General features: G+C 42.0%; 1 protein-coding gene across 3 annotated transcripts in view; it reads right to left on the minus strand.

Moving 5' to 3' along the window:
• The window catches only part of TEX2 (testis expressed 2), a 118,944-nt gene that overhangs the window by 57,877 nt on the left and 46,518 nt on the right, over window positions 1-14,549 (minus strand). For all 3 annotated transcript variants that reach the window (XM_039476342.2, XM_039476341.2, XM_074388852.1), the window contains exon 2: window positions 11,278-12,946. In XM_039476342.2, coding sequence (XP_039332276.2) covers window positions 11,278-12,921 — 1,644 coding nt within the window. In that variant the 5' untranslated portion in view covers window positions 12,922-12,946. The remainder of the gene's footprint in view (window positions 1-11,277; window positions 12,947-14,549) is intronic.

Raw genomic sequence — 14,549 nt, forward strand, 5'->3', positions numbered from 1 at the left:
CAAAATCTAGAGAATGGCAAATCAAACTCAAACCAAGTGTTCCTGAGTCCAAGGTGTGGGATCCTATCTCAGCTCCACAGCACAGCCCCACCTGCAGGACATGGCAAAGATGATATTTCTCCTAGGAAGCCTCCCTCCTCACCTAGGCTCAGTTCTCTGGTACTCTGTTAACTGCCTGGTTTACTAAACTGAGTTATAAACTCCGCAAGGGCAGGAATCACCATGTCTGCCAATCACAATTGTAACAAATGTTTGTTGACTGTATACATGAGGGAAGCCTAATTCAGAGGTAGCTGTGAGGATTAAATGAAATCTATGAAAAGCAGGAGTAAACAGGAAGGTTGGTGAGCCCCTCACAGCCTGTAAGTACAGTGCAAGTTGAGTGAGGCGAACAAGCAAAGGAAAAAGCTGATGCCCTAATAAGTGCAAGGAGACGCAGAGATTACTTACAGTTCTCAAAAAGAAAAACCAAGGTAAAAATGCACAAAATAGCACAGAACAAGAAAATAACTCTAGAAACCAAAGATTTTCAGGACAGAAATTGGATGAGCTAAGTCTTATCTGGAGCAGAGAGGGATACTGTGACTGTAGCCCATGTTTCCTGCCTCCTATCTAAGGCTCTTCCCCGAACATTATAGGCTTTGATAGGAAATCTTGAGAGGGTCATGGGAGTTGCTACTTGACCCCATTGTCAGGAGCCAGGTTGCAGACTGGCCTTAGGGAGGCTCAGGACAAGAGGCTGAGGCACAACTCTCCTCCAAGCCTCCCTAATTCTGCCCCCTCACAACACTATTGACCTGAAACCAGGTTGCTCTTGCAGAAAGCAATTTCCCAGTGCAAATCTAATCACCTTTCGTTACCATTAATCAGCCATTTCCCCCACCCCGGATTTGACCAAGTGCCTAGATTAAGCTACAAATGAATTTCCAGATTTCAGCAGTCAATTGTCAAATCTTGAGAGCAGCACAGCAACTGCAAGGTCTTTACCCTGTTCCCCATATAATGCCCAACTATCCACTGCTCAGCTGTTCTAAAATTCTTAACCCTGAATTTCTTTTTTTTTTTTTTTTTTTGAGACGGAGTTTCGCTCTTGTTACCCAGGCTGGAGTGCAATGGCGCGATCTCGGCTCACCGCAACCTCCGCCTCCTGGGGTCAGGCAATTCTCCTGCCTCAGCCTCCTGAGTAGCTGGGATTATAGGCACGCGCCACCACGCCCAGCTAATTTTTTGTATTTTTAGTAGAGACGGGGTTTCACCATGTTGACCAGGATGGTCTTGATCTCTCAACCTCGTGATCCACCCGCCTCGGCCTCCCAAAGTGCTGGGATTACAGGCTTGAGCCACCGCGCCCGGCAACCCTGAATTTCTTACCAAGTATTTATTCCACCTTGTTTTGTTATGAGACATGGGAATGGGTATAAAGAGATATAGCATATAGTTAGTAACGTTCCATCTCAACAGCTCAACCAAAAACACTCAGAGATGCTCTCAACCCACACTAAAGCGACTCAGACAAGCTTTGTTTCTTTCTGAAGCTGGAGCTGTTAAAATGGACACAGTGCACCCCGCTGGGGACAATGACCCAGTCAGCCAGGCTGCAGCTGTCTGGCCCACAGATTGGTCCTGTGATGGCATTTGTAAAAGGTCAGGGGTTTCTCTCAGTTCTCTGCTGGATTTAGAAGCCACGTATGGCTGAAAGTACAAAACCACAATCTATAAAGGAGCCCATTTAATATTTTAAAAGATTAAAAGCTATAATTAACCTTTTGCAAAATAGTAAAGTCTGGAAGAAGTATTACCATGCTTTCAGTTACAGTGCTAATCAGGAGTTCAAGGCTAATGCTCTCTTGCTCAGCTTGATGCTGAGCTGACCAGAGGGAAAAAAGTGCCAGCCCTACAGCCTGAGGAAGTACTGAGAATTTATCTTCAGATGCCACGTGCCTGGCTGACAGTAACAATGAAGCATGTTTTCACCCTGCTGACATGTGGCTGTGCTGGCAATGCAGTCCACCTGTCATTCAGATCCCTGTATCGTTCCTTCATCTCTATCAGGGAAGGAGCAAATCCTTTACACAAGAACAGAGCCAGGACCTGAGGCTGCTCCTGCTGAAAATCATCTCTGAAGCACATAAAAAGGTGATTATTCTCTGACTCCAAAACTAAAACATAAACAGAATTTTATCTTTCCCAGGCCTAAACCTTTTTTGATGTATTAAGAGTTTAGAACAGGCGTCATCAACATCATAAACACAGTATCACAAATCATGGAGTTTGAGAATATGGCAGGGGCGGGACAGTCTATTAAAGTTTATAGGTCCTGAGACACAAATTTGACTTTACCCATGAAAGACAAGCAGACCCACAGTCATCCAGAATTCATACTATGAATGATAGCCTTAAGCAGAGAGTCAACGTTCAAAATAAATGCTGCTCAAAGACACTATAAAGAATATTTAAAAAAAAAAAAAAAAAAAAAAAAAGCAAGCCCATTAGGGGAGGGAAGCACCATCAATACAGTCCACATCCTCCAACTGCCTGCCTCAAGGTCACCTTCCCAGCAGTGACACTAGAAGCACTGGAGTCGGTGCTAAAGCCACAGCTCTATCCCCCTCTCCTCTCCTCCACTGCAGCATCTCCCAAACTCAGGTGGCCACAGAATATTTTTAAAATTACAATGCACTGGCAGACAGCAATAGAGTAGGAGATAATGTGGTAAAGGTAAAATTATCTTAGATGAACTACTGAGATGACTTACATTAATACATGATAAACGTTAAATCATATTAACAAGGGTTAATTATAAGATAAATAGATCGGCAAGCAAATTAGTAGCCTCTGTCACTTTTCAGATCACACATTCTATCAAACAACTTTTTGGTATGTATAAATATATATCTTTATAAATTATACACATGTTCTAATATATACAGCTTTTATAAAAAGTACATAATAGAAATAAAGGGCAGGCCGAGAGCAGTGGCTCACGCCGGTAATCCCAGCACTTTGCGAGGCTGAGGTGGGTGGATCACGAGTTCAGGAGATCGAAACCATCCTGGCCAACATGGTGAAAGCTTGTCTTTACTAAAATACAAAAAATTGGCCAGGCATGGTGGCGCACACCTGTAGTTCCAGCTACTCAGGAGGCTGAGGCAAGAGAATTGCTTGAACTTGTGAGGTAGAGGTTGCAGTGAGCTGAGATCACACCACTGCACTCCAGCCTGGTGACAGGGCAAGACTCTGTCTCAGAAAAAATAAATAAATAAATAAAATAAAGAGCAAAAGATGAAATAATTATCCTTTTGATAATTTTTAGTTTTTCTAGTATGATAGCTTTGTACTATCTTCTGCTGACACCTTAAGGCACAATACATACACTCAAGGTGAGGATCACTGTTGATGATAATGAGCATAAATCTGTATTTCAAAGTCTTACAGATAATTTCTAAGGTTTTTGGCCAAAAGTTAATATATGGTCATCTATATGTTAAATATCAGCAAGGATTATTTACTTTCTTAGCTAGAAAGACCAAAGATTGATACAGATAGAAACTTTACTATTTGCTTCTTGACTAGTATCTTCTGCAATCCATGAAAACACCACTGAAAGAAGCAACAGAATGAAAACAGTGAGTTAACAACCACGGCCCAGGCACCCACAAAAAACATGCTCATGCCCTAGAATCATCTTGCTAGCAAACTCATCTTTGGAGTACAGCAAACCTCTTCTTAACCGCTACTTATTGTACAATAATTACAATAAGAGTCTTCAATGTTTTTGGTACTTATAGAGTTCAGGAGGCATTTTCAGGATGCTATAAACTGTACTTACATATAGGTAGAACAGAATTAAAATTCAGCCATGCCATAAGTTAATGAATTGAGTGAAAAACTGGCAAAATGTTAATAATTGTTGAAAGTGGGTGTCAGGCACATGGGGGTTACTATTGCCTCTACTTTTGTCTGTATTTAATATTTTCTACAATAAAAAGTTTAAAAATGAAAATTCAAAAAAAGTCATTTGGGGACTACCTGACATCCTTAACCATATTGTTCCTATGGAATTCAGGAAGCATGTTCCACACAGCTGCCTCTCTAACCAACTTCAACACATGGGGTACCTTCTCGTAAGTGAGGGCCACCTGCATCAAAACATCTCATTTTTGATTGGCCAGGCATGGTGATGTGTACCCGTAATCCCAGCAACTCTGGAGGCTGAGGCAGAAGAATTGCTTGAACCTGGGAGGCAAAGGTTGCAGTGAGCCAAGATCGTACCACTGCACTCTAGCCTGAGTGACAGAGCAAGGCAAACAAATAAGAAAAAAAATCTCAGCTGAAATCTATTCTAGCAACAAGGGACACTGGGAAATAGCCGTGTTTATAAAAACCATACATAAAAATTCAGGTAACCCATTATAGGGGCAGGATATTTTCAGTAAAATATAATGTAGAAAGAAATGTACTTAACATTTCTTGTGCTTTTTCTACTGAGGGTTATCAGAGACCAACAAAAAGCAACCCAAGTCTCTTTGGGCTGTATAAAAATGGCTGTTTTCTTCTAAAAACTTGCTTACTCTAATTTCTTAAAACAATTCCATGAAATTGAGATTATATTTACAAATTGGAATTTCTTCTCAAAATTGATCATAGCCTATCCACAAAATGATTCTTTTATCTTCTTTTCTATATCAAAACCAAGGCCTATATTCAGGGAACTTAATTATTTTTAAAACCTATCCCTCTTATTAAATATCTAAATGTGACACAACCTAAAGAAAAAAAAGTTCTCCAAAATTCATTTCTGTCAGTTTCTGCAATGGCCTAAATATAATTTTAGTCAAACTTGTAGGCCGTATCTTTAAAAAAGATGGATCATCACTCTGGAAACCAATATGCTACTGCTGTGTTCTGCTGGTGGTTTATAAATCTGAGATAAAGAATTTGTTCATGAATATAATACAAAGTTGCATATGAGTCATACACTCATACATAAATCCAAGACCCTTATGAAATCGTCAGGAAGCTTTTCATTATAAACATGTGGAAAGTTCGTGTGCGTCAGGAACCGCTCTCAAATATAATCCTGGGCAAGGGACCATCTGATTTGGTTAAGAACGCTTAGCAAACATGCCAAGTGCAGTCTGTTGACTCTAAATGCCTCATTTTCCCATGCCCAAACCCACCCTTTTCCAAGGTCCCCAGCTTAGGGTATCTAGTCACTCACCCAGCATAAGAACTCCAGAAGGCTACCACACACGGCGTGTCACTACAGGGATGCCCTTGGTCTGTGGCACACATGAGGCTCTCTGCTTTGAGCGAACTTGCCCAGTCCCCCATGTTCTAAGTCCTGTGAGCATCTCCTCACATTTTGGTCTTGGCCTTTGCTTTCATGTTTTGAGAATTCAAAAAAAGTCATTTCGGGCCTACCTGACATCCTTAACCATATTGTTCCTACGGAATTCAGAAAGCATGTTCCACACAGCTGCCTCTCCAACCAACTTCAACATGTGGGGCACACATGGGGGTTTCGCTCTTGTCCAGGCTGGAGTGCAGTGGTGCAATCTCAGCTCACTGCAACCTCCACCTCCTAGGTTCAAGTGAGTCTCCTGCCTCAGCCTCACAAGTAGCTCAGATTACACGCATGCCCCACCACAAATTTTGCATTTTTAGTAGAGATGGGGCTCCATCATGTTGGCCAGGCTGGTCTTGAACTTCTGACCTCAAGTGATCCACCCGCCTTGGCCTCTTAAAGTCCTGGGATTACAGATGTGAGCCATCACGCCTGGACTCTTTCTTATATTCCAGAAAGTAGCGCTGCTTATTAGCTGGGATCAGAGCAGGAGATGGTGGAGTACCATAAGGCCTAGACAACCACACAAAAATCTTTGAGATTAGCTACTACTTGGCTGCAAATGGTCTTTTTGGTTTATCATCCCATAAACGCATCACTGCTGCAGGATCATATTTAAATACATGTCTGTAGTGTGGAAAGAATAAAAAATTGCCCTCATAAAGTATGGAAAAGTTTTCCTTTTCTCCTTTCTTCTCTCATGTGAAGTTACACAGAAGAAAAACTGCAATGCTCCTTGAATTGTTTATGGAACCAGTAAAGGAACAAGACTCTTAGTCCAGTCTGGCTGCAAGCACTTCCTGGACCCATCAATGAGAACTTATATGGCTCAGGGGTTCAAAACCACATGGTCTTCTAAAATAGTCCCTGAGGACCCAGCTCCCTGCTTGACTGGTTCATGGCTCATATATGGAGTCTACTTAGGGCATAAAGTATGTGGAATCTCAGTCCTGGGCTGGGCCCATTTTAGAGATCTTGATCTCAGGCAGGTATTATAGTCTCCCATATTGTTGAGCTTTTTATTTATTTATTTTTATTTTTAATTTTTACCAGTGTCATGTGATACTATGGTGAGCTTCTTAAAAAGGCTTCTGTACCTTCCCTCAAGAACTGCATCATCCTCTATAAATACCAACTTGATAGGATCAGATGTACACAAAATAATTCAAATCAGCTGACTTATCCCCTGAAATCAAACTATTTTCAAAAAGTGGCTCTTCTGGCTTGCCCTAGAAACAGGTTCATACACCTGTTTTATAAAGAAACCCAGGCCTATCTCATGTATCATCACTTTAAAGACATACACCTGGAAGCAGAGTGGAACTCTGGAGCTCATCACTCTGCCCATTTCTCCAGTCCTCCACTTAGTATTTGCCTTTCTGCTACTCTCTCTGCATTTAGGAGGGCAGCACTGCATGAGCACTGGTCATAGGAGAGCAGACTTGTCACCAGACGATCTCTAAGCAACAAATGTCAAGCTTCAAACCCTGTTCAAGATGGACCATCTTGGCTTGTCCACTTTCAGAAAAAAAAGCTTAGGAAAAGGTTTACCAGCTTTTTTTTTGAGACAAGGTCACACTCTATTGTGCAGTGGCATAAGCACAGTTCAATGCAGCCTTGACTCCCTGAGCTCAAGTGAACTTCCTGCCTTAGTCCCTCAAGTAGCTAGGACTGCAGGCTGCACCACCACACCTGGCTTTTTAAACAAAACTTGTGTAGAGATGACGGTCTCACTACATTGCCCAGGCTGGTCTTGAACTCCTGGCCTCATGAAATCCTCCTGCCTTGGCCTTCCAAAATGCTGGGATTACAGGGGTGAGCCACCATGCCCAGCCAAAAGCTTTATTTTTTAGTAATTATTTTCATTTTCTTAACAGATCACTCCTATCAAACCCTAATTTTCTTAAATCAAGTATCAATGATTTTTTTTTTTGTTTTTTTTTTTTAAGACAGAGTCTCATTCTGTCACCTAGGCTGGAGTGCAGTGGTGTGATCATGGCTCACTGTAGTCTCAAACTCCTGGACTCAAGTGATCCTCCCATGTCAGCCTCCTGAGTAGCTAGGACCACATGCGTGTACCACCATGCCTGGCTAATTATTTTAATTTTTTTGTAAAGATGGGATCTTGCTATGTTGCCCAGGCTGGTCTGAAACTATTGGCTTCAGCTGACCCTTCTGCCTCAGCCTCTCAAAGCTCTGGGATCTGGGATTACAAGTGTAGGCCACTGCCCCCCCAGCCAGGGATTTCTTTTAAAAAGCAACTCCATCAGGAGATGACGGGGTCAATACCAAATCACTGCTTAAATTTTCTAACAAAATTTCACTCCTTCATTCATCTACCTATCCACTCAGCCAACAATTACCTATCACATACCTAATACATGGTAGGTGCTGAGGAGGATACAGTGATGAACAAGATGGATATGGTCTATGCACTCATGAAGCTTATGGCATATTAGGGAAGACAGATAACAATAAACTTGAGCACGAAAGTTAATGTCAATGCTGCTAAATGTTTTAAAGTGCCATAGTTCAAAAATGGTTCCCAAAAGTATAATCTCTCATTCAGTAAAATTAACTAAGTCCAAAGAATATTTGCATTTGAAATTAGCTTGTAACAGACAACATACCCTTCTAATTCATAGTAGTGTCCCTTTTCTAAATCGAGAATGTATTCAGCCTAGTCTCTAAAAACAATACTGCATACCAAACAAAAGACTTCAGGCTAAAATATGCTTTTCCTCTTTAGTAATGAAACCATTCTAAACAAGTTAAGGCTAAGAATGAAAAAAGAATTGCCAAAATGATCAGAGTTGTCCAAACAGCAATCAGGAGAATAAATGCTCAGTCTATGACAATTTGCTTGGATTAGTCTATGAAAGCATTAAAGTACTTGTCAGTCTATGAAAGCATTAAAGTACTTGTCTCTCTCTACAAAGAAAATTCAAATACATTTATCTCAGCTGCTGTGGGCCAAACACCTTCCTTAACAGAAAACATTGTCCATGTCTCACTACGTTGCCCATGCTGGCTCCACCCCTCACTAGCTGAGTGACCCTGGGCAAGTAGCTTAATTTCCGTGGGCCTCCATCCACATGAGCACATATACTCTAACTGAATAGGGCTGTGATGAGAATTGAACGAGATCATATACCCAATACTTAGCCCACTGTAGTGCTCAGCATCATAGTGTTGCTTTTATTGTTCCAGTGATCAGATCAAAGCAATCAGGCTGTGCCATTTAACATTAAAATCCCATTCCATCGACATCATGTGTAGTTAGTAAACTCTTGACATACAGCAGTGATTGGATAACACTAAAGAATGTACATGTGAGAGGAGGGTGGGAAAAAAAAGAAACACTAAAGATTGACAGGATTGAAATTAAAATCTTCCTAAGACAAGTCAGTGCTTAAACCAGTTTAAACTGAATGCCACAGTCAGTCATTAGGCACTGGAGTTAATATAAGTACAATTTTTTTCCTTGCTAAAGTTAGCACTAACTTACTTGGAGAGCATGTACTTTAGGTAGTCACAGCACCACCTTATCAAGAAAAAAAGCTTAGCAACCATGCATGAGTCATTTTTGCTCCACTTCATTTATTAATGCTAAGCTTAAGGGTGTCATATCCACAAGACTCAACGTCAGCTTCTCTTAAAGAAGAAAGTGTCATAACATATTGCCATGTGAAAGAAAGAAAAAAGGTCAGACTGCCAAATACATGATTCCATTAAATCAAAACAAAAAGAGTGGGTGAGTATGCATGTATGTGATATATATCCTCATATATGCAGAAATTAAAATATTAAAACCCTAAAAAAGTAGGATATATACCAAATCATTAACTGTAATTCCCCTCCACTAGTGTGATCAAAAATATTTTTTTATTTGGGTTTCCTGTGTAAAAACATTAACCATATATTTCCTTTGAACAAGGAAAAAGGTCAATGAAATGTAAAAACAAATGCTATTTTGGATCCTAAGAGTTCTCCCCCACCCCCTGCTTGTGTATGTGTGTGTGTGTGTGTGTGTGTGTGTGTGTGTGTGTGTGTGTCAATAAAGAGAGATCATGCTGCCATTTTTAGAGCATTCTCATTTAAATAGATGGGAGAAAAATACCTTTAATTTAACCAAGAAGCCAAACAAGCTTTGAATTTGAAAGCTAAAGATTAAAACCAATAATTAAGGTTCAAAACTGCTCCAGGGAAACCAAGTTCTCCTTTACATACATCTCCTGTAACACAAGGGCTTCTCCAGGCAGGTCTAGGCATGAACTTTCTGCAGAGGTGTCATGGGAAAAGCAGGAAGAGGACACACAAAGGCTACAAATCCTACTTCTATCACTTATTTTATTTTATTTTTTGAGACAAAGTCTCACTCTGTCACCCAGGCTGGAGTGCAGTGGCGTCATCTCGGCTCACAGCAGTCTTGGGCAAAAACGATTCTCCTGCCTCAGCCTTCCAAGTAGCTGGGATTACAGGAGTGTGCCACCATGCCCGGCTAAGTTTTGTTATTTTTAGTTGAGACAGTGTTTCACCGTGTTGGCCATGCTGGTCCTAAACTCCTGATCTTGAGTGATCCGCCTGCCTCACCCTCCAAAAGTGCTGGGATTACAGGTGTGAGCCACTGCACCCCGCCTCTATTACTTATTAACCTTGGACAAATGAGCACCTCTTTCAGAGCCTGAAATAATCTCATGTGTAAAATTGGAAGCATCAAACTGCTGGATGATTGTGAAGTTGAATTAGATAACTTTTATAAAGCAGTGGCTCTAAACTTTTCTGGTTCCCCACCTTATCTCTAAAAACATATACGGTCAGCCCTCTGTATCCATGGAGTCAATCAACCTTGGATTGAAAATATGAAATTAAAAATACAACAGTAAAAAATGATACAAATTTAAAAACACAGTATAACCACCATTTCCATTATATTAGGTATTATAAGTAATCTAGAGACGATTTAAAAGTATACAGGAGAATGAGTATAGGTTATATACTAATACAAATGCTATGCCATTTTACACAAGGGACTTGAACATTCATGGATTCTGGTATCCCTGTGGGGTCCTGAAACCAATTCCCCCTTGGATACTGTATGTAAATGTGTGTGTGATATAACTTAGAAACTATATAAGCTCTAATTGTACTTTTATAGTGTGTATACACATAACAAAAAATTTTAATATGCAAAAAAATAATAATAAATAGAAGTTCTAGGCTGAACACAGCAGCTCATACCTATAATCTCAGCACTTTGAGAGGCCAAAGTGGGAGGATCACTTGAGCCCCGGAGTCTGAGACCAGCCTGGGCAACATAGACTCTGTCTCAATCGACACATTAGACAGATAGATGAATGTTCTAATATTTTCTTCCTGCTTCCCAGTGAATTGTCCCAGGGTCCCAGGTACCCCTCAGAAGGCCCAAAAGCCTGACATCTGATATGCACTGAAAGGTGACATCTCTTTCTCCATCCCATTCTTCACTATGCAGAGGGAAGAGGAGCATCAGCAGGGGCCGAATGATGACATTAATTTGCCTTCTCTTCTTCTTTCCCTTCTCTTGCAATTCCAGGAGTATTTAACCCTTCTTCAGCATCTCAAGAATATTGAACGCTAACAGATTCAGCCATTACAAATCCTCAGCAAGCAGCACATTCCCACGAAGTTTCGAGACAGACCAGAATAGGAACTGAATAGAAACACTACCCTCTAGAGTCATAGAGATCTTTCAGAAACTACTTTGTAAATCTGCAAACCTCTAGAAGGAGGTTTATCAGATCAGTCAGTTGGGTGCCTGGAGAATGAAGAGGCCCCAAAGTCTTAGAAACACTGCTTGCACAAAAATCTTTAACAACTAAACAAAAACAAGTCAGATCTAAAATACGGCTGTATGTGAGAGTGTGTGTACTAGCCAGCTAGAGGCTTACCTTCAGTATTTCAGGTTCTTTGATATCCATAGTTCTTGTGTTCCAGTGTTGCAGATTTTTATGTAACTTGTGATATTTATGAGCACTTGGTGGTGTAAAAAACCAAATCATGCAAACTGCAGTCATGAATCCAAGGCCAATTCCCAGAAAGAGTCCACTCACGTAGTGGGGGAGGGGGAGGATGAGGTACGCATAGACACACATTATAAAGAAGCCCAACGTCTTCACTGGCAATTCCGGGTGCTGCACAGCCAAGTCTGTCTTGTCTTCACTGTCAAGAACCACACCATCTTCTGCGAGCACCTCTGGCTTAAGAGGAATATCTGGGGGCTTATCAACTTTACTCTCTCCCTCCATTTCCAAATCAAAGTCCTCAGTGTACAGTTCACAAAACTCTTCATCTTCTTTGCTCACTAAGGCAGACAAAGAACATTTCTCAAGAACTAGAGAACTTGTCTTCAGGCCTAAATCCTTCAGACTGCTCCCCTGGGAACTCTTCAGTTCCCCCTCTCTTGCGGGCTCATCAGCGGACTTTGAGTGGTCACTTCTGGGGATGTTGGAATCACTTCCGTACCCATCCCCATCAGAATCACACTCCTCCTCCTTGATGCTGTAGTTGTTATTGCTTTCCAAGTGCCCGTTCAAGCTGGACAGATTGGAGAGTTCTGAAGCACTTGAAGATAAGGCTTTGGGCCTATGGCTGCCACTTTCTTCCCCTATAATTTTACTAAGGAGCTGAAAAGGCTCGTAGATCACTTCTGAAAGGCGTCGTTTAGTGTCTTCAATTTTAGCCTCCATTTCGGGCACTTTAAAAAAGGAACGAGTATCAGAGGGAGAAGTCAGTGGGGAAGAAGGTGCAGTTTTGGAATCTCCACCTGTGTTTCGGGGCTGTGTGAACTGCTTGAATAGGTGTAAGTTCAGTTTGGAATCAGGTGGCTTATAAGACACTGTATCCGACTCCTGCCGGGAAGTGTCCGTGGACAGAGACTTGACTAATGTCTTCATCAAGTGCCTGTGCCTTGGGGGGTGTGGGGATTCTTTTGGCTCCACCTCAGTTGACAGGGACTTCACAAGGCTCATGAAGGGTTTTGCACTGGAAAGGGTAGAGGCTGAGGCACTGGATGAGAGAATGGGAGACTTAGAAGGAGAGGACAATGGGGAGGAAGAACTGGTTTTCTGCTCAGAAAGGGATGACACACTGGGAGAGCTAGCTAAGGGCCCCGACGAAGACAACCCTGGGGACAGAGCCAATGGCACTGTACTTAATACTTGTGCTGCTGGAGCAGGAGACTCCAATAGCTTTACAGTGTTCTTGGAGACAGGTAAAATGGCAGGGGCCTGGGACACGGACAGTCCATCTGCCAGGACAGGCGAGGCAGCAGGGCCAGTGGGGTCATGGCCACCCTGGGGTTCAAGATAGAGGTCTTCCTTGGCTTCCAGCCCTGTTACAATGCTTTGGTCATCCAGCCCCTCCTCAAAGTACTCCCTGAACTCCTCCTCCTCTTCCTCCTCCTCCTCGCCGGATGCCGAGAAGTGAATGGCGATGGTGTCTCGGGACACAGACCTCTGCACGTGCACTTTAGGGGCTGATGGTTTTGGCATGTCAATGGTTTTCTCGGCATGGCGACCATTCAGACTTGTCATTGCCGGCTTCACAAGGGCTCAGGCTCTGTGAAAACAGTGAAGAAAACAGAAGTCAGAGAGCAGTTTCCCCACAGGAGACACTGTCATTCATAGACAGGAGAACAGATGAAGCTGTTTAAGTGGTGATTATGCTTTTACTTGGCAGACGTCCACTGTTTTTCACTTCAGTGGGCTTAATCATTTAATTTTCACTAGATAAATTCCACTTAAGCATTCTCTTTTATGAGCAAACTACATAACCAATGTTACATAATAAATGCCATACAATCTGTCTTACTTCATAACACCCGAATAATCGTTTCCTCCCTTTTAACTGGTTAATTTCTACCAGCAGTTCTCTATTTTAAGCCTTGAAATGCCTGAACAATAGATGTTACCAGCATTGCTTTGTAAGTCCAAAAGGATAAAATGTAGCATCCTGTTGAGTTTGAGGATCTTGGAATAAAAATTTCACTAGGGGTCTTCTAGCTGTAACAAGCTAACCCAGGAGATTATTGCTTTCACTGCAGTTTTCACAGCTATCCTAACCATTATTTGGCTTGTATTTCCCAACTTCCTGCTATTGCAAATAAGCAGCAAAGTATCCAAATGTGGAAATCTGTAAACCAATTGCCATGACCTATTGGCCTCCTCAATGATAGGTACCATAAGATCAGAGTATTTAGGCAGCCATGAGGCTCCAGGATAAAGCCAACATATTTTAAACTGAATGCAAGACTCACGTGTCAGGAAAAGGAAGTAACACTGCTGTAACCCACCACCAACCAAGAATTCTACCAAGGACCATGGTGAAAGACACGGCAGCTATGCTTTCTGTTCTTCTGGAGCTTAACAGCTGATTGCCCCTTGCTGGAGCTTAGCTGGAACAAAGTCAGACACCTGAAAAGCTGGGCAGCAAAACAACGCCAAGCCCACCTTGTGACATCGTACATTCCATCTCTCTCTTCACTTATGGCCCATTTACTGGGCACCAGACCTTATTATGTAAAAATTAAGACCACAACCTGGACAGAGTCAGTGTAAAAAGAGCCAAACCACAGGGCACACTTCAGGAGTTATGAGGAGGATGATACCAGTGTGGGAGCTGGGACACCCAACAGGTCTTTGGAACTGACGGGTGAGTTGTAGTGGGATAAACATGATTAGCAGAGGCAAGCGACAAGGGCACGAACACGACAATAGGCATGGTGTGTGCAGCTACCTGGCTCTATTCTCTGTTTCCAGGACAGAGGGTGGGTGTGGGGAGCATTGCGAGGCCACTGGGACAAAAGGGGCATCGTGGGGCAGTGGAAAGAACACCCATCTTGGGCCCAGGACATAGGGCTTCTGGTACTTGTCTTTCTACAGCTGCCTCTATGGGACTTTGAACAAACCAGGGCCTCTCAGTGTCTCAGTATCTTCATCTGTAAAATGGTCAGTCCTTTCTAAATTTAAAACCCTACATGTTTATGTTTACAGGTGACTGTATACAATCCAACACAGTACACTTACAAGTAATCTACTACAATCAACATTATATGGCTTGCTTATTTCTTTAATTTAAAAAGCTCCTAATTTAAGCCTTTTGCTTAATACTCAGGTTCAAAATGCTGGCAACTGATACCACCACCAAGAGAAATCATAAAATG

Source organism: Saimiri boliviensis, chromosome 17 (genome assembly GCF_048565385.1).
Source record: "Saimiri boliviensis isolate mSaiBol1 chromosome 17, mSaiBol1.pri, whole genome shotgun sequence".
Taxonomy (NCBI): Eukaryota; Metazoa; Chordata; class Mammalia; order Primates; family Cebidae; genus Saimiri; species Saimiri boliviensis.